This window comes from Prionailurus bengalensis, chromosome C1 (genome assembly GCF_016509475.1).
Source record: "Prionailurus bengalensis isolate Pbe53 chromosome C1, Fcat_Pben_1.1_paternal_pri, whole genome shotgun sequence".
NCBI lineage: Eukaryota > Metazoa > Chordata > Mammalia > Carnivora > Felidae > Prionailurus > Prionailurus bengalensis.
In genome coordinates, this window is record NC_057345.1 from 176,982,379 (window position 1) to 177,003,421 (window position 21,043).

General features: G+C 37.3%; 1 protein-coding gene across 1 annotated transcript in view; it reads right to left on the minus strand.

The window, feature by feature from the left end:
* The window catches only part of COL5A2 (collagen type V alpha 2 chain), a 146,907-nt gene that overhangs the window by 70,647 nt on the left and 55,217 nt on the right, over window positions 1-21,043 (minus strand). Inside the window, exons 2-3 of the mRNA XM_043577277.1 lie at window positions 3,820-4,044; window positions 578-591 (exon numbers count right to left, since the gene is read on the minus strand). Coding sequence (XP_043433212.1) covers window positions 578-591; window positions 3,820-4,044 — 239 coding nt within the window. The remainder of the gene's footprint in view (window positions 1-577; window positions 592-3,819; window positions 4,045-21,043) is intronic.

The following is a 21,043-nucleotide window of genomic DNA, read 5'->3' on the forward strand; positions in this document are numbered from 1 at the left end:
CTTTTAGACATACCTTTACTTCCCAACCAATAGAAGCAGGACCACAACCCCACTGAACAACAGCCATCACCCACTCACCTACCCTTCCTTCCTTCCTTCCTTCCTTCCTTCCTTCCTTCCTTCCTTCCTTCCTTCTTTCCTTCCTTCCTTCCTTCCTCCCTCCCTTCCTCCCTTCCTTCCTCCCTTCCTTCCTTCCTTCCTTCCTTCCTTCCTTCCTTCCTTCCACTAAGCAGTTACTGCACTTCTAATATGTGCAAGGTATATACTAAGTACAGTGATACATATAAGTAATTCAGAGGCTCATGTGGCACAGTCTCAATCCCTAAGAGATTTACAACCTTCTAGAAGAAATATCTATAAACAAAAATTAACAAAGTGAATAAAATAGAGGCAGTTGTAATCTATAAGCAAAGTAGCTGAACTGTGTTTATATATTTTTATTTATATGGTATGTACTTACAAAAGACTTGTACTTTACAAAAGACTTTCAAATACACAAAGCACAGTCCTGTGTGAACAGTTATCATAGAATAAAAAAGAAATTTATGAAAATGGAACTATGCAAAGTAAAACTTACCTTTCTTCCTCTACCTATAAAAGGGAAAGAATAAATATGTCATTTTATGAAGAAACAGTAATTGAGAATCTCCTAAATATTTATTTTCAATAATAGGTTTTTTGGGGAGTCAGAATTTAACCTAAACAGGTTTCCCTATTACCAGTAAGCAAAACTCAAAAGTTGTTTTTGATCAATATTTCCATTACAGGCAAAATATGCATCCCTTTGGAAAATTCCAACATTACTTGAATATTCTTCACACCATTCATATAGCATTTAAAGTTCACTAAATTATAAAATTAACTATTAAAATTGTAATGAATTTTCAATCAATATCCTATATTTTTTTATGCTTTTTTGAGTAAGCTACTCATTCATATGGCTGAAAAACCAAAATACATTAAAGGTATACAATTATAGAGTGAAAATATCTCCTTCCATCTTGCCCCTTTCCCCTAGTTCCCACATTTCACCCCCACCCCAGAGTGGGCCACTATTACTGTTTTTTTTTTCTATTATTAGTCTTACTAACCCAAAACATAATGGGACATTCAATTTTTTCAAGTTGTTATTTGAGTTTGTAGTGTTTTATAGTTTTCTTTTTTTAAATTTTTTTAATGTTTATTTTTGAGAGAGAATGAGAGTGTGAGCGGGGGAGGGACAGAGAGAAAGGGAGACACAGAATTGAAAGCAGGCTCCAGGCTCTGAGCTGTCAGCACAGAGCCTGACATGAGGCTCAAACCCACAAACTGTGAGATCATGACTTAAGCTGAAGTCAGAAGCTTAACCAACTGAGCCACCCAGGCACCCCTGTTTTATAGTTTTCTTCAAATAGATCTTATACATCACATGTTTATTCTTAGCCATTTTATCCTATCTGTTGCTATTATAAATGAGGTATTTTTTATTCCTATTATTTATTCTATGGGGTGACTGTATATAGCAAATTTATTAACTTGTTTGTTAAGTTTACACTGCACTTATTTTTTTAGTATTTTTTACCTCATTCCCTTAAGTTTTATAAGTACACAATTATATTCTTTTTAAAAATTTTTTTTTTCAACGTTTATTTATTTTTGGGACAGAGAGAGACAGAGCATGAACGGGGGAGGGGCGGAGAGAGAGGGAGACACAGAATCAGAAACAGGCTCCAGGCTCCGAGCCATCAGCCCAGAGCCCGACGCGGGGCTCGAACTCACGGACCACGAGATCGTGACCTGGCTGAAGTCGGATGCTTAACCGACTGCGCCACCCAGGCGCCCCAGTACACAATTATATTCTATGCAGCTAATCATTTTACCTCCTCTCTTCTCATTTCTAAACCTCTATTTCTTTTTCTTATCTAATTGTTCAGATATTAAATTGTAATGGTAATAATGGATATCCATGTTCTATCTCTGAGTTTGGAGAAAGCAATTCTAATATTAAATATTATGAAGCTTCTATGCTGACATGTAAATATTTTACCATGTTAATGAAATGCCATTTGGTACTAAGTTATAAGCATCTTTATCAAGAATACTTATCCATCTTTGCCAAATATCTTATTTCAACTTTTCAACCAAAAGCCCTTTTTTCATAGATCTGCTATCTATGTTATGGCAGTATCGATTCTTCCTGTGCTTCTTCCTATGTCATCTTCATTTCCCTATGATGGTTTTTGGTTTTGCTTCCACATCCTTGCTCATCATTAATTTTTGCTGTATTTGTAATGTAGGCCTTTCTTAATAAACTACTTCATTAGGTTTTACTTAGTTTATGGCAAAATGGTCATAATTTTTATCCATTTTGTGGTATTTACCAGCATGTTATTTGGTAAATTTAGCCAAACTCTCCCACCTTTTTTTCCTGAGAGTATTTTTGTATCAGTGCTCTTGCTAACTCTGTTTTTATTATTCATTTTGGAATAAACTGGACTTTTCAAACCCAGCTATTTGTAGAATGTCACATATTTTGCTGTTTTTTTTAAAGTTTTTATTTATTTATTTTGAGACAGAGATAGAGACAGTGCAAGTGGGAGAGGGGCAGAGAGAGAGGAAGAGAGACAGAGAGAATCCCAAGCAGGCTCCAAACTGTCAGCACAGGGCCTGGTGTGGGGATTGAATTCATGAAACTGTGAGATCATGACCTGAGCCAAAATCAAGAGTCAGACACTCAACCCACTGTGTCATCTAGGTGCCCCTATTTTTTTTTTTAATTTGCCACTATTGTCCCAAGTTATTATTGACATATCTCTACAGGTTTAGTTTTACTTTGTTCCTGGAGCTTCGTTGCACATTGCATCAGCTTTGGATAGCCCTTAGGTGTCTTGTTTTTAATCCTTTCTATTATACCTTCTTCATTATATTGCTAAACTTTGAGTTTGGTTATTTATTCAAGGCATATTGTTACTGTTGAATGATATCCAAGAGGAGAGTTGGTAAACTACTCTCTATTTTTCCATGAAAATATGGTTAAATACTTCATTATATTTGTTGTGATTTGCAATGGAATTTTTGGCCAGGGGAAATAAAGCCTTGACACTATGTTGACAATGACACATGCATGTCACCACTCAGGACTCCGCTAAAACAAATAACCTGATAGTTTAATGCTAATCTTACCTGGTTCACAAAATATGAACTTATTTCTCTTATATGTAAGTGTCTTTAACACATGTATTCAAATACATAGTCTATATTAAACACAGGCATTTTTGTCCAAAATAAGTTTTAAAAACCAGTAATTTATATCAAATTTTTCTCCAGAAAATCTATCCCATTCTCTTGTCTTTCTGAACCATCATTAAAAGCATTCTGCATTTGTGAGCGAATGTAAGAGAGGGTACTCTAGCATTAAATTACATTAGAAATAATCATTCCATTCTCAAGAGCAAATTTGGCACAAGAGAAGATAAGCATGTTTTCTAGATCTCCTCTTGGACATTAATGTACCTCATAGAATACCAACAAATATCTTGGAGGCACCCAGCATGGATAGGGTAACAAATGACCATCTTAAGTGGTATAAGACATTCTCAAATTAGACATAACAACACCAAATTCAGCAAAAAATTCCCCTGGTTTTTAAGAAGACAGCGAATTATTTCCCCCACTCTCACTAATGTTACATAAAGAGGGTGAGCAAAACCATTAACCCCAAACGCCTCTGACTAGTGGTTTAATTATTCTCTCTGGTTGCTGAATTCTGAGAGCAGAAACCACCGCAACTATAAAGATGAGTCACTGGACCAGCTCTGAGTTGGCCTCGAGCATTCTTACCAAAATTGGTATTGCCACCTCCAGTTGTGTGTGGACAGACAGGACAGCATTCTCCAGGGGGAGTTACAGGGTCAGCACATTCAAGTACATCCTGGCACTGTATCTTGTCACAAAGGATGGCTCCATTGTCACACACACAGATTTGGCAAGGGGCAGGTTTCCAAATGTCCCTGTTTAAGTACATCTGACCATTCTGAGTGCAGGCTATTTCTTCACCATATCCTTCTAGAATAAGAAAAAAAAGAAGGGGGGGGGGGTTGGGAAAGGAGGTTAGTAATCTTTTGAAATTTTGGAATCTGGGAAATACTTAAGAAGGGGAGTCATCTTGTGGGTTCTAAAAATTCTGCGCTAAGCAGTAACCTACCAAGGAGGCAATATACAGATGAACTTACTTTATTTGGTATTTACATACAAAGCAAAATGCAATTCACAATGAAATGCTTATACTTCTAGCCCAGCATGATGGGGGAAGAAAAAAAAGTGATCAAAGGAGAGATATTTAATCAGATAATGCTTCCCAAAAGATTTCATTTGTGAAGGTATAGATAACCAAACATAGGAATATCAGTAAGAAGAGATAAAAACAAACCATTTGAAAGGGGGGGGGGGGGGAAGAATAGTTCAAAAGGGAATATATAACTTCCGGGTTTGGTGAACTTTTATGTGATTTTCAATTCCCTAGAAATTTTTGATTAGTAAATCCCACAACAACAGAAGATGATATATATTCCTGCACTGTGAAGAAAAACTTTAAAAAGAGTGTATGGGTTTTCAAAAATTAGTTTTTTGAAAACGCTATTAAAAGAACGCTATTTTGAACCCTATTAAAAGAATAACAGCGTTCCATTTCATGGACTGTATTTGCTAAACTAAAGGTGTTTACTCAAGGAATAGCAAAGCTTAAAAAGGCAATGCAGTAATTATCTTTGCATAAAAATTAATTAAGGGGAGTCCTGACCACGACAATATGGTAAGTTATTATGTAATATCTGCCAAATACTTTTCTACACTTAGATAAAACCTTAATGCAGATTTAGAAAATATATACACACATTTACACACATAACAAAACAATACAATTATAAGATAAATATAATTTATTTATTATAAGATAAATATATATATTTAACTTTGTGACTTTTAAGAAACAAAACTATAGTATTTTAAAACACAATGTGGATCATGTCATATCATATCATACCATCCTAGTTTAACTCCTGTAGAATGTTCCCAACTACTCAAATTCTAAAGCCCAGAGATTCCTCCCTCCCAGTCCTTACACAACTTTGCCCTCCCTCCTTGAAGGCACACAGAGTTCACTATTACATTTTGCTTACCGTCACCTGCCCCCACAGTTCTCTGACTACTCTATAGAAGTAGATCTCCCTCCCCCCACTCGTGCTCTCTCTCTCTCTCTCTCTCTCTCTCTCTCTCTCTCAAAAATAAATAAACATTAAACATTTTTTTAAAGAGACCTCCTTTATCCAACTAGTATGACTCTCAGTACTTTTTGAAGAACTCAGTCGTCCACCCATCCATTCATTAATTTTGTTTTATATGCCAGCTAATTAACCAGTTTCTAAAATGTGAACAGACAGGCAAAAATCACAGCCCTCATAAAACCTATCACAAGTAATATTAATTTACCATTTTTACTTTTTATTTTTTATCTCCTTCACTAGACCATAAATGCCATGAAAATAAGGACTAGTTTTTCTTTTTCATCATGGTATTTCTAAAGCTTGACTCCATACCTTGCAGGGAGACAACATTCAACAAAATAGATATGAATGAATGAGTGAGTGAATCTGAATTATGGTTCACTAACTTAATTGCACCAGCATTAATGTATACTTTACAAAAATAAAACTGAAACTTAAAAAATGCATTAGTTTATAAGATAATTTATCATTTTTCTTTATTTTAATGAAGTATAGTTGATGTACAATATTATATTTTCAGGTGTAAGACATAGTGATTTGACAATTATATATACTATAAAATGCTCAGCACGATAAATGTAACCATCTGTCACTATCCAAAGTATTGCAATGGAAAGAATTTATCATTTGCCATATAAATATACTCAAATGATAATGCAGACTACAGATAAAAATTTCAGTGTAGGATAAAGACATTGGCCCATATATCCATCTTCCTAACTTTAGAAAGCTTTCCTTGGATAACATTCTTTTCACTGCTCCATGGAATACTTGGCTTCACACATCTAGCCCTTCATCACAGCTATATGGCAAATGGAAAGTTCCTTTCAAAGCGTGACACCACATCCTGGTTTCTGTGTCATTCACAAGGAGATTCTAAGACACTAAGTTTCTAATCTGTTTCATTTTCATCAAAAGATGTTTATCACAGAACACACAGCTAATCAACAAAACAATAGTGGCTCTGTGTACCTGGTGCTGTTTCACGAATTTTAAGCCAGGGAGAAAATAGAATTCCTGCCTTAACATGTAATACAGGACTATTCTGAAACAAAATAAGAAATTTGTACATCAAATAAGCCCTGTTACTTTTGTTTATTTTGTTTGTTTGTTTCATGTCTTTATTGACAAAAAAAAAAAAAAAGGTCACAGCACTTCAGACTTTATTCAGATACACAAACCGTACCCACAAGTGATAGGCATGGTCCCTAACCTCTGGGTCAAAGGCCATGCTGGAGGGTGTGGGTGTCCTCTTGGCCACTGCCCCAACATCTCTGTCCCTTCCTCCCCTGCACCTCGCTGACACCCCTGAGATCAGTTAACACTGCAGAAACGAAGCCGCTCTAGAGGTTGGGCTGCGCTCACTGCCAAGGAGAAAGCAGGTTCTGAGGAAAGACAGAAGCATGCTATTACAGCATCTCCTAGGAGAGGCCAGGCTGCTTCCCCAGCTGGGCCTGCATTGCCCCCGGCCTCAGCCCCAGCACAGAAGAAAGAACACATTCCCCACCTGGCAGCACAGGGAAGCTGGAGATTGTGGGTCACTGGCCATGTGACACCCCCAAACTGATGGCCAGACCTCCCTCCAAAGTCATCCACCGGACTCTCTCTCCCAAGGGGAGAAGGCTTTCAGTAAAATAGACTGATCTGGTTCATAAAGGGCTGGGATGGATACTTTTCCAGAAACCTTAAGAACTGAATCATCCATGGGGGCACCTGGGTGGCTCAGTCGGTTAAGTGCCCAACTTCGGCCTAGGTCATGATCTCAAGATTTGTGAGTTTGAGCCCCACGTTGGGCTCTGTGCTGACAGCTCTGAGCCTGGAGCCTGCTTCGGATTCTGTGTCTCCCTCTCTCTCGTTCGCACTCTCTCTCTCTCTCTCTCTCTCTCTCTCTCTCTCTCTCTCTCTCAAAAAGCATTAAAAAATTTTAAAAAAGAAAAGAACTGAATCATCTTCCGATTCAGGAGCATTGGAACAATCGTCACTGGGTTGCTTTGAGGAGGGGGACCTGGAGAAAACCAGCCCTCTAGGAGAGCAGAAACATCACTTGCGTTTGTTTCTCAGAGCACCCAGCATGGGGCTCAGCAGCCTTTCTACAGGATCCACAGTAGGACTCTGAAAAGAGACATGAATAACAATGCATTCCTGAGGGGCCTGCCCTCAGCTGCCCTCTGGCCACCTCACTTCACTCCTTCCTGCAGGCTGGGGAGCACAGTCTGAGGACCAGGCATTCCCCAGGGGAAAAGCAGATCTGATTGGGCTCAAGGCCCCAAATGAAGCTGCTTTCCCTTGTTAGAGTCACATATGACTTTTTTGAATAGGCCAACGAGCATGTCTTCCAAAGTCCTTTGTCCTCCCCAGGTCAGAGCAGCTTTTCCCTGATACACTCATATCTTGTGTTTTCCGAACGATCATAGGAGGATGACTGTGACCTTTTTGGAAGGTGACTGCTTTTACTGTAGGGGGCAGTTCCTCTACCATTTTATAGCTGTAGAAATTGTGGGCACAGGCCAGAGTTCTGAGGTGCCCATGTCAACAGGCACACTCACGCTGGTGTGTAGACACACGCGTACCAGCAGACACCCCTGTACACACATTTCTATCCTGCTCTACACACAGAGAGATAAGGTCAAAGTGTGAACCCTGGAGAAGAGGGGCCGTCTACGCATGGGCAGGTTACAGACTCAAAAGGCATTTAGCACTGTCTGTAAGTCAGTCCCAAAAGTTGCGGCCCCAGACCCACCTCTTAAGCACTGAGCTATAGAGCAGAGAGAACCTCACTGTGAAGGGAACCAGGAGTGAGTGGTGCAAAGTGGCTGTTACAGATGGAGCGTTCCCCAGAGGCACCTTCCCCTTCCCTGGGCCGTTTGCCACACTAGGAGAAGTCAGGATTCTCCAGTCCTTTGCGTTCAATGACTGCTCACCAAGACTCAAGAGCTCAGGGAGAAGGTCAAGACACAAGCTCTGCGGCCCCAGCCCAAAGGAGGGCTTTCTTCCCCTTCTTGGTCAAACAAGAGTTTATTCTCCATGACATGGCACTCTGCAGATAGCAGTGATGGTAAGGGGTGGGCTCAGAGACGCGGGGAGTTCTCAGACTGCCCAGCAAACACATACACCCTACCGGGAATGGTGTGGGGTCACCGACACGGCTACGAGGCAAGTTTGCCAAGGTTAGAGCCCAAGAAGAGACCGTGGAACAAATGTCGATCAAAATTTCAGTCAAGGCATTTCCCAGAAATAATCACAGAAATAGCAACACTTTTGGATACTACAACAGAACACATTTGGCAACTTTCAAAGAAATAGATGTCCCCACCCCAAGCCATCAGAGGGTACAAAGTCCCTTTATCTTTGGTCCAGTTTAAAAAGTCAGGGAAAGAAGATGGGCCAACAGAGGGTGAACAAAGGCTGCAGACCATTTGTACCAACTACCTGACGCTCCCATCTGTGTGTGACACAATGTGGGATGCCGCCTGCCTCAAACGAAAGCAAGCTACTGGAGGGTCAGAAGCCTTATAAGTTTTAGGTGAAAAGTCACGTTGAAATAATGCAGTTTCATCAGGAAGTTACATTTCTATATGTAGCTATATAGAAATGGACTTATTTCTATAGTCTACTGAAAAGTTCAATTAGGTAAATACCTTAAGAATAATTTTGTTCGTTAAGTTTTTTTTCAAGTTGTTTCTTTAAATTCTGGTTAGTTAGCGTATAGTGTAATATTGGTTTCAGGAGTAGAATTTAATATTCATGAAGTTTTATGATTGACAATGAAATAATCCAATAACACTAAATGCCATTGGCTGAAAATGAGATTCACCATAAGATCAAGTAGCTTGGTTCTTCCTTTCTCCACCCTAAGGGGACAAAAGTGTTTGCACATATTTACTGAGAGAATTAAGTGGGTATGTGCTTCCTATTGCATGTGCAAAATACTGAAAGTATATATGTTCTGTTTTCAAAAGTTATATATTATTACTGTAAAGTAGACCTCAGTTGCACCTATGAAACAATTAGATATGTGGAAACAGAGAATATGAAAAACAAACAAAAATCAAAATGACATGCAATAAAGTTGCCAATTAGATATCATTAAAATGTGTGAGAGACCTCTTCCGGGTGAGTTATCCTGTTCTCTATGGCTTCTTTGAGGTTGCAATAAAAAGATACATTCTCTCTTTTGTGTTAACTCATAGAAGATCACTTTCTTCCTGAAAGTTTAAGACAGCATGACCTCAACCCAAGGGACAAAGAAGTGAGCCACTATATTACTTTCTTTAAATGACAATGTTAAAAGTTAGTTATATACTCTGAGTCATCACTGGTCCTTTTCCCCAGAGAATTTATAATTAAATTTAAGATGATGTGGAAAGTTAGTTGGAATGCTTTTAAATGGCAAGGAGATGAAAAACCACATTTGCTGCTAAACCCTGTCTTCTCTTCCCCCGCACAAGAATCCATACACATTACAGAGGGCACAAAAACTCAGTGAACTCTCATTGTTCATGTCTGAATGAAAGACATGTACAAAGAAACACTGAGTAGAAAATACAGGGTGTCTTGCAGCTCTCGGGTTTGTACATGGTAGTTGTGCACCTTATGATTAGTTTGTCCCCTCTGCTTTCTACATAGACGTTCACGTAAATGAAAAGAAAAGTAAAATGGAAAGCAAAATTGTAGACAATTTGCAGTGGAGTTGTCATGACACAATTATTTTATAAATGACAATATTATAAAAAAAACAAATAGGAATTTTCATATGACATTCCAAGACATTCAATACTATCTTGACTCCTTTACCCAAATCATAAAAATTTACCCATGCTAACATTAACTTTGATTTAAAGCCTAGAACTTAAACAATTATTGGTTTTAGAGTACGTGGGTAAACATTTTTTTTATAAAATCTGAAAAAAAATTCCAAAACTGCAATATTGTGACTCTTGTATTTTGCTATTTATGTTTCTTTAACTTTCCTAAAATTGAAGAGGACTGGTGGATGTCTGATAATTTTGCCATTACTTTGTAATCTTCTGTGGTGTCGTAACTTCCAAAAATTTTGTCTCCAAGCTATGGGGTTCTTTTAGCCTTACCAATTGTTCCAACAAATTGAACCAATCCACTGTGAAGTCATCACCACAAACGTCCTGGCACTGATATCTTAGAGAGAAGAGATGTACTTTATCTATCCATATTTTATTCAAGAGTAACTCAATTGTCCTCTGTTTCTCCTACATCCTCATAGATTTGTCTTCTCATAAAGCTTTTGTGTGCTTTTAAAAGTAGCTGTAAGAATTCAGTTCTTAATCACTAGATGGCAGACCAAACCCACCATCTTATTATAACAGATTATTAGAAATTCAGTTATCAGAGCTGTGGCTGACCTCTGTGCTATGCCCCAGGTCTATATCCCTTTATATAATTGTACAAAAAAGCATGCATAGGAATGGCCATATTGAAACCTTTGACTGCTCAGGAAAGATGTGATTCTCTTTGTATATTAAATGATTGGGGTCTACCTAAAAACTCTGGAAAATATATGGAATAAAAATCCCTAAGCCTATGCGGAATATTCCTAGACATTAACTGAAGTTGTTCCTTGCAGAAAAAACGTAGAGTTCTCACATGTCACAAAAATTTTGAATCTCTTTTCCAGACAAGTGTTCGTTCAGATAATTTCCCCCACCGGACTATGAGCTCCTTGGGAGCTAGAGCTACATTCATCTCAGTAACCTTCACACCCAATGTCATCTAATCCACCTTTCATAAATGTTTGCTGCATGAATGAATGATGAGTGAATGAAGGAAAGAAGGAAGTGTCCAGTAATGTACTTATTAAAAAGATAGCACAGGAAGCTCTCCTTCATTCTTCCCTAAACTTCTCAGAGAAGATATGCACTTGGGACTTCTATTTCAATGAAAAGGAAACAGGTCACTTGATGCTTCCTGTCAGGTGTGTCCCTCATATCTAGACCTCTGTGTGACCAGAAAGGAAGAAGACTGTGTCAGTCAAAACAGCTCATATTTTGGAACAATTTTCAGAAAGTGAGAGCAGTCTTTCAGCTTTCCTAACCCAGCTGGCCACGGCCCCTTCTGGGGTTATGAAGGTCTGGGCTAACATTATTTAAAGTTTCTCTGACTGCGCAAGTCCTTAAAACACTACAATCATAGCACTGTTGGCTGCTGCTCTCATTAAATGGGCAGAGAATGCCTTATGCAACAAATGAAGTATCCGCAGGGCTGTCCCACGTGTCCCCCTGGACCAAACCACAGATGCTGCCTTTTCCAGTGCACGGCACAGCCCCAGCTGCTGGCTTTGGTTCCAGAGAATCTTCCAAGGAACTCCCCCCTCTTCCTTCTGCTCTTGGGCATTGTTTATCATAAGAGAGAGACAAAGAGGTTAGAGTATTCGAGACCTTCCTTCAGACTTTTCTAAGTAAATGCCAACAATCCCACATTCATCAATTTCCTTTCCTCATCTGATCCCCAACATTTAAAAAATTAGATACATATGAAGCCATTGGGGATAGTTGAGGGGTATTTGTCTCATATTTGGACAATATTTTTCTTTCTTTACTTTTTTAAATGTGTATTTATTTTTAAGAGAGAGAGAGAGTGCGAGCAGGGGAGGAGCAGAGAGAGAGCGGGGGACAGAGGACCCAAAGTAGGCTCTACACTGTCAGCAGAGAGCCTGATGCAGGGCTAGAACTCACGAACCGTGGGATCATGACCTGAGCTGAAGTTGAACATTTAACCTACTGAACCACTCAGGCACCCCTAGACAATATATATATATATATATATATATATATTTTTTTTTTTTTTTTTTAATCTCAGCCTTGCAGTCAGTGAGAGGGTCAGGGGGTAGGTGAATATGGAGCAGGCCTATGGAGTTTTCATCTTTTGTTCTTCAATCCATTACAGACTTTCCAAAGAGCTCTCCAAATTTAAATCTCCTTTTAGGATGATTATCTAAATTTTTACTTTTGTTGTACCTACCTCCACTTTTTTATTGCACCAACTGAACAAGAATAGACATTCAATGATTATTTGAGCTGAGTTAAATTTCTATATTACAAAGAATAATCACATTTTATATTCTAAAGCAACAATCTTGAAAAACTACCTTGAAATCTGAGAAAGTAAAAAGAAGACAATTCATACACAGGATTTCAATGAAGCATACAGATAAAATGAAATTAGATAAACTGTCTAAAAGGTGATTAGTTTCTTCAGTGCAGCCAGTAAACATTCCTCAATCTCATATGTAAAGGCTTTTCAGTTAACTAGTAAAACTGCTGTTTTCACTTGAGTTAAAATGGAAAAAAATTAAAAAAAGGAAAATCTCTCATGTTAGGTACTACTTAAGTTTCTTTCCATGTATCATTGGGAAATCTAAGTGATTGTGGCCAAAATGTGAAACTACAATTACGCATAATGCACATGCAATGCTCATCTACAGTTCTGTCTGGAAAACCAACTTACAGTCTGCTAATGCATTTGACATGGATTTTTTTTTCTCCACCAACATGGCTCAAACTATTGAATAGCTGTAAAGACAGGCCTGCCTTGTGTTGAATACACTAGAAATTTCGGTAGTAACTTCTATCACAAACCCTAGTCCTTTTCTCAAATGTTAATCCTCATGAACAAGCACAATTTGTGCTATGCCAAATGTGTCTGCTGACCTAAATGCATAAACAGCTTTGAATTGCTTTGAATCAATTTGGTCTACTTAATCTCTCCCCAGCATGATATTGCTTACAATGAAGAGGGGAACCAAAAATCTGCTTAGCTATTTTTCTGTCAAATGAGTGGTATCGTGACTTTTATATATACAATCTGGAGATAAAGTAAGTAAATAAGCAGCAAATTCTGGCCAAGATATAGTGCTCGCATTCCAGCTTCCCATCATTTCCTTCAAGTCTTAGCTCAAATGTCACCTTTTCCATGAAGCAGCCTACTCTGACCACATTACAAAAAATGTAAAAATTCCCACACACATGTCACTCTCAATCCACTAGTTCCTACTCCTTCTTTTTTCTTTTAATATAGCTCTTTCTTATCACTTTTAAGCCTACTATAATACCATATTTATGGTTATTATTTGCCTCCCCATGATAGAATAATAGCTTTATTAGCACAGATATAATTTATTCTGGCTTGTTCATTGATATATCTCAATATCTTATAATAGTTTCAGGATCCAAGTAGATGCTTAATAAGTATTTGATGAATTAACTTGTTGAATATTCAATTGTAAGAATACCAAGGAAAAGATCTAAACATTTATTTGCTTTGATCCTGGGATTATTACATAATTTTTTTAAAAGCTTCATTTTTCACAACTATTCAGATGTGGGCCCTCTCTACAGGGATTTAAAATAGCTGGCATTGTGGGAATATCATGTGTTAATGTTATTTATTCCAGATATGATGCCCTGAAAAGAACATATATTTTTATAACTAAAAAGAGTTATTTTTATATTTTGAGAGAATCTGGGAGACTCAGATGGGTGATGAATGGTAGCTATACTTGCAGTGAACATAGAATAACGTATAGAGTTGTTGAATCACGACCCTGTACACCTGCAACTAATGTAACGTTGTGTGTCCACTATACTAAAAAAAAAAAAAAGACTATAAAATTAAGTACTTTACATGATGAAACATTTTTAGAATGATTTCAACTCTTTATCTTATGATTTCTTTGCAGCTGAATTTTGCTTTCTTTCCTTGTCTTCCCTAACACAGAAGAATAGTTAGGCCTCTAGAGAAACTCCAGACGTTGTAGCCAGGTTATGTCTTCTAATTTATTTTTGACTGACTTATTCTTTATTCACTGCCCTTGCCCTGACCAAACTGAAATTTTGTTCACAATCAACCCAACATTCTCAATGGCTCTTCGATCGCATTCATTTGACTATCAAATATTGTAAAATATCTTGAAGCACTCTTCCCTCGGGAGTTCATTTCTGGGGGAAGGGCCTCCCCGCCCCCCCCCCCCCCCGCTTTCATCCTGAAGGCATAATTTCTAATTTTATCCACATGGGTATATTTAGGGACTTGAATTAATCCTAATAATACCTACTTTTGTCCTGATCTACCTAGGTTTAATTTATGTCTATTTTGTGGCCATTACAAATTAGGTGATTTCACTGAAGAACATAAACGAAAACGGATTTTACGCTTATTTCTGGCATTCCTTACTCAAGTCACTTCCAGAGCAGGTAACAGATTCTTTAAAACAAGACTAAAACCATTATTTCTGAATCTAAATCCATCTCTTCGTCCTCATGTTCAACTGACCTTCTATAATGCACATTCATGGTTGTATGCTGGCCCTCTTATTTGCTGCAGTTTGAAGATCAAGCCCCAATATGCACCGAATTCAATGCCAGACAAATACCACAGTAATATTCAGGAGAGAAAGAGAGACTGTTGCTTTACTGAAAACTATATTAATAACTTTCTATATTCACTGGGAAATTTCTGTGTTTGTAGGGGGAACAATAGACAAGAAAAGCAAAGAAAGAAGAAGAGGAGGAAGAAGGAAAGGAGAAGGAGGCTGAGACCAAACAAGACAATATTTTCCCCCCTATATACTTTTACTACATTGAGAAGGAAGATTTGCAAGTTTCTTTAGCAAAACATAGAACTCAGCTAGGAATATCTTGTCTTATGATTGAATAAGAAAAATTAAAAAAAAAATGGAATCCAATATTTTGATCTGTAGATGTATGTGCTTTTGAGAGGTTATTTCCCTTAATAAGTAAATGAATGGAGACCAAATTAAAACACTCTTTTGTAGAGGTAACATGAACATGACAAGCTTTATCAAATTTTAAAAGCTTTAAATTATTTATAATTGCTCAAAATTATTCCTTTTGGCTCTGTTAAAACTCTGAATTTTATCATTATTGTTTAATTCATATGTTAACTTCTTAAAACATGGTGGCCATGAACATATGCAAAAGAAAAGAACACTCATTACCTTCTTAAAATATCTGTAGTGAGATTTAGAGTTTTCAAAACTTTTAATTATTTATTCAATCCCAAATAGCCATGGAACGCTTATTTTGTGCTAACAGTGACTAACAGGAGTTAAGATCAGAGAAAAATGTGGGACGTTTGCTAACCTATGGAATGTAAAATTTAGGCTGTACAAAAAGAGTAACTGGGTTATTTGCTTTAGTAAATGGAAAAGAAGACTCAGTGTCTCTGTTTATCAATGTATAGGAAAAATAAAAGTTGAGCCTTCACTTTTAGGTGAAATGAAATATTCTGGGATATCACAAGTATGTTTGCCTTCAACTGTTGCTAAAAGTTAATCTAAATAAATTAGTCAATCTGGCACAAGGAATGGAGGCATTATTTAATCCATTTAGTCAATATTTAGTTATATGGCAAATTTTACTGAATACTTGTCTAGTACAAGAGTACACTGTGGATCATGAAATGAGACATTTGGAGCCCAGCTTCCTTGCCAAAAACAATCAAAATATACAGAAGCTACAAAAGGTAATGAAACTTTCTTGTAGGAGAAAAATAAGTTTGCGTATATGTGTATTCCAGCAGCACATTCCGGAAAATTTGCATACACATTGAAATTTTATAAACTCAATTCTGGATATTTTCCTCTGTGTTTTGCAAGGTCTTTGCCTAATGCTATTCATTCTCATTAACCAGAACTAATTATCAGGAACATCAACCTGAGGATTTTTTTGAGTCTGAAGCAAAAATAACCTTCAATCATATAAGGGGGAAAGTTATGTTTATAAAAGCAGACTTCAAGTAAGCTAGGAGTAAAAAGAATACAGAATTGCAAATAGCATTAAATTATCTTAGGAATACACTGATCATTTATTTGACTGTCCTTCGGTGTCCTATTTGGTAATAAAGTGTATTTCAAATTCTAGGGCAGTCTGAATACATATCAGTGAAAGAGCAGAAGCCCACACATGCATACCACCTAATGAGTTCTCATAATACAGCAGTCTTATGCCAAGGCCAGTTATGAGATCTCCTGTGTGGGTTTCAGCCTTCTTTGTACGTTTTAGTTTCCAGAGTCTTTGGCATTAAGAGTGCTTTCAAATGATAAAGTAAATGTACTTACTCTAGAAGCAAACATAAAAATAACATAATGAATACATTTTGATAACATAAATTTATTCATTCAACAAATACTCATTATCTATCTGTTACTTTGTCAAATATTGGGAATTCAGAAATAATGAAACAAATTAACTACAAAGAAAAATTTCCAGAATGTACTGCTGAAATGCATACATATGCATTGTTTTTCTTCTCTCTTTTTCTTTGAGTGAGAAAACTGAGATCCAAAGTGGTTTCTTCCAAAAACTCACTTCCGAGCCATATAATATTGTCACTCCTGGCTCATTGCTGGTAACTGGCAATGGACTCCTTCTCTTTGCCAACTGGCCAGGATGGATCTGAAGGAGTACAGCACTTCCTCTCCCTCATTGCTTCCTATTTTCATTTATTTTTGCCACCTCTTCTCTTGCCTGAGGGTAAAACAACAGCACTCTTGTTTCTAAACCTCCTAGCGCCTCCACAGCTAGGTGCTTTGGAGAGGACTGGAGGCACAAGTCATCAGTCGCAGGGCCAACCAGCTGTGCAGAAGCCAGGACCTGGCTCACAGCAACATGGGAGGATCCAGTTGCCCTAATGACTAAGCCTGGCAATGCTGAGATGAAGTAGAAATGCGTTTTTCCAGGTCCAATTCTACAACCATTTGGAAATTGGGCAAAGCCAAATTTAATACCACTTTTAAAATTTAGATACAGAATTCTGAATTATATGGCCTTGGCATTTTAGGAAGTCAAACATAGCTGTATTGTCTAACATTTAGTTTGAAAGACACTGAATTTCATCCATGGATGAATGCAAGTTTATAATTTAGAAAACAGTGAAAAATAAGGTATCAAATATCTATGCTAGAAGTTCTTTATGTTATTCCTGGCAAACCCATTCATATCCATTTTCACAGATTTACTTAAGGTAGCAAATAATTTATGTAAAATACTAGCTTTGAAAAATTATGTATAAGAAGTTTTAAAAGATGGGATCACTATGAGCTGGTATTATCTGAGAAAGGATGAACAGAAATGGGTTTAAAGTAGGCCTTGAAAAATGCAAGGTGTTTGAGATGGTGAAGGTAAGGAAGACTGCCTGAGAAGGGAGAAGGGGCCACCGAAAAAAAAGCATGGAGAGGAGGGCAAACATGTCATATCAGAAAAGGATGGTTCCATCTAGAGTAATGTGAATTCTGGGAAGAATAATGCTTCTACCTCTAGAAGGATTCCATGACTTGCCCCTTCCCTATATGTGATTTCTCTTCTCTGTGCTCTGATTTCACCTTGCCCATACATCTAACAAAATATCTGCAACAATCTATCAAACTTACTTGTTTGCTTACATGTAAACTCTACCAGAGTATACATTTGTCCCGGATAAACATTTCTTTTACCTCTGTATCATTAGTGTAGAACAATGCCTGATGCATAGAAGATGTCCAATAAATGCTTGATGGGTAAATAAGTGAATGAATAGAAGAATATAGAAGTAACCTTCAGGAACATTAACCTATAAACAGAATTGAAGATGAGCTGGAGGCAGATGAGACTAAAGGCGCCTGGGTGGTTCAGTCGGTTAAGCGGCTGGATTCTTGATTTCAGCTCAGAATATGATCTCACAGTTTTGTGAGTTCAAGCCCCACATCAGGCTCTATGCTGATGGTGTGGAGCCTGCTTGGTATTCTCTCTCTCTCTCTCTCTCTCTCTCTCTCTCTCTCTGCCTTTCCCCTGCTCTCACTGTCTCTCTCCAAATCAATAAATAAACTTAAATTTCTTTTAAGTAAAGGCTACCAGTTGAAAATGTTATACTGTAGTTAGGAGAAATAGTTATTCTGGGAATGAAGAAAGAGGGGTAAATCCATGAAACACCAGATATGAAATATGCAAGGTCTGATTGACTATAAGTGGGACAAGATATTAGAAAAAATTTAAAAATGACATTCAAGGTTCAAGAATGAATGGAGGAAGTAACACCTATTGGATATGGTTGTGAGTTGAATTATGTGCCCTAAAAAGATAGGTTGACCTTATTTGGAAATAAGTCCTTTGAAAATGTAATTACTTGAGATGAGGTCACATTAGAATAGGGTGGTCGCTTAATCCAATATGCCTGGTGTCCTTATAAGAAGAGAAGACACAAAGAGACACAGACACATGTGATGGAGGCAGGGGCTGAAGTGCAGCTGCAAACCAAGGCAGTGAAGGACTGTGGGCGACCACCAGCAGCTAAGAAGAGGCAAGGAAGGATTCTCTGTCTACAGGTTTCAGAGAGACCATGGCCCTGCCAGTATCTTGATTTTGAACTTCTGACCTTCCTAATTGAGACAATAGATTTCTGTTGTTTTAAGCCACCCAGTTTGTCATACTTTGTTCTACAGCAGCCTAGGAAACTAATACAGATACCTACAGGAAGGAGAATGGTGTAGACATAGAATAAAATAAAAGTTTTTGGAAGATAAATTGGAAGCTTGATTGGAAAAGATTCTAAATTCGATTGAGGCATATTAGGATGAATATGTAAGGAAAAACAACCCAGTGTAAATACTAATAGCTATGGGGTATTGTGTTGTGAGAGCTATGCTAAATGTCATAGGGAAAGTTTATACTTAATCCTTACAACCACTTGGGGAGAGGCTTGGAGTCGATCGCCACAAAGTCAGTGAGTGACAGAGCCAAGATTTGAACAACCACACACTCTTAATGACTACATTCTAAGTAAGACAGTTGCACTGCTACCACAGAGAGAAAATAAAGGGAACACAAGTTTTTATATATAAAACTTAAAATTCACACTCTGAATGTGGATTTTGCATAAGTAAGAGTAATAAACTGATAGTCCATATGAAGAATGAAGAGGAAGAGGAGTCTGGATTAACTTGAAAGGAGAAAAAGAGTAAAGCATGGTTTACCTTAGAGATAAGAAAAGAGAGACCACGATGTTTTGGGGTTTTTTTTAAGCTGAATTTTTTATCAAAGGGAAGCAAGTGAAACATACTAAGAATGTAACTCCATTCTTTCTATTCAGTTCCCAATTCTAAACAGTCAATATTTCATTTCCTGATGTTATGTCTGTGTAGCCACCAAATGTTACCATCCTAATATCCTGTGAAATTTCCCCTAGCTTTCCTGAGGCTTCACAGGATATTGATGGGGAAAAACTATCTCCATGACACAAATAAGCCTTCAGGCATCTTGATGAGTATGAATAGTAAATGACTGCATACCAATATTACTTAGTCCCTTTTAGACTCTTTTATAGGACACAGGAAATGAAATTTTCCCCCAGAAAATTCAGCTTACACTGTATAAATATGACTCCCCTAATAACAAATATTGTACTTCATTCTACCTACTTTATTTAAACTAAAGAGGTGATGCTGAAAAGGGCAAATGGGAAAAATTCGATAAAATTCAACACTGAAAAATACAATTTAAAACAAACCAATAACCACTAGCTATACCTTATTCAGGTTTTCCTTTCCTTTCATTTTTCTGAAGTCTAAAATAGTCTTTACAAAAGCTCTTAACTGTTTTCTTCTTTTTTTGAAATTTAATCATCTGTTAATTGAGAGCTTTGAAAATAGAAACCTCCCTCCAAGGACCAAGGTACAATTGCAATTTTCTCCTGTTCAGTAATGATCAGTTCAGTCACAATTAATCTGAATGGCAGTAATGATTAGAAATAAAAGCAAACAATGGAATAAGTGTGGCTGCTCATTTTGTTTTAAAATGGGGCATGTGATCTAAAAAAAAAAAATTTAACCTGATCATTTGCATGCTGATTTAATGGGAGGTAACTGGATGGAAAGATATTCTTATGATGTTAATGGAATAGCTGTGATTTAAGAGTTATTTAATGCAACTCTATAGGTTAAGTATCAACCATAAAAGCTAATGGAATTTATCATGAGCTCAGCTAAACTTTTCATGACTGGCCCACATGACCAAATGAGATGACAAGATGGAGAAGATACTTAATGAACTTTAAAAAGAAACTTAAGGGGCGTCTGGGTGGCACAGTCGGTTAAGCGTCCGACTTCAGCCAGGTCACGATCTCGCGGTCCCTGAGTTCGAGCCCCGCGTCAGGCTCTGGGCTGATGGCTCGGAGCCTGGAGCCTGTTTCCGATTCTGTGTCTCCCTCTCTCTCTGCCCCTCCCCCGTTCATGCTCTGTCTCTCTCTGTCCCAAAAATAAATAAACGTTGAAAAAAAAAATTTAAAACGAAACTTAAAACATTGCTAACCAGAACAGTAAATTTAGAAGCATTATTTCATGCCTATCTATATTGACCAATTATCTGGGAGTTAGGAATTCTAGGAATAGACAAAATCATTCTCCATATGCATAACAAGCAGCTTGTACACCAGAATTCATAAAGTCAACATTATTCTACCTCATTCACAAAATGATGGACCTCCCCACCTTTGTATTCCTTTAACTATCTAAGAGTGAGTAAAGAGTTTATCAAGAGCTTATAGGAATATGAAGTATACAGTGATGATGCTCTTCCAGACAGGACTTTAGGCTAATTTGTGCCAGCCCATATATGATGAACTACAAACTCCACTATTTAACATGCTAAAAATGTCAGCATCTTTAAAAATTTATTTTTATACAGGACCTATATTATATTTAAAATTATTTGGGATTAATTTAATCATTCAGTTTTTCCAGCTTAATAGTTAAATAATTT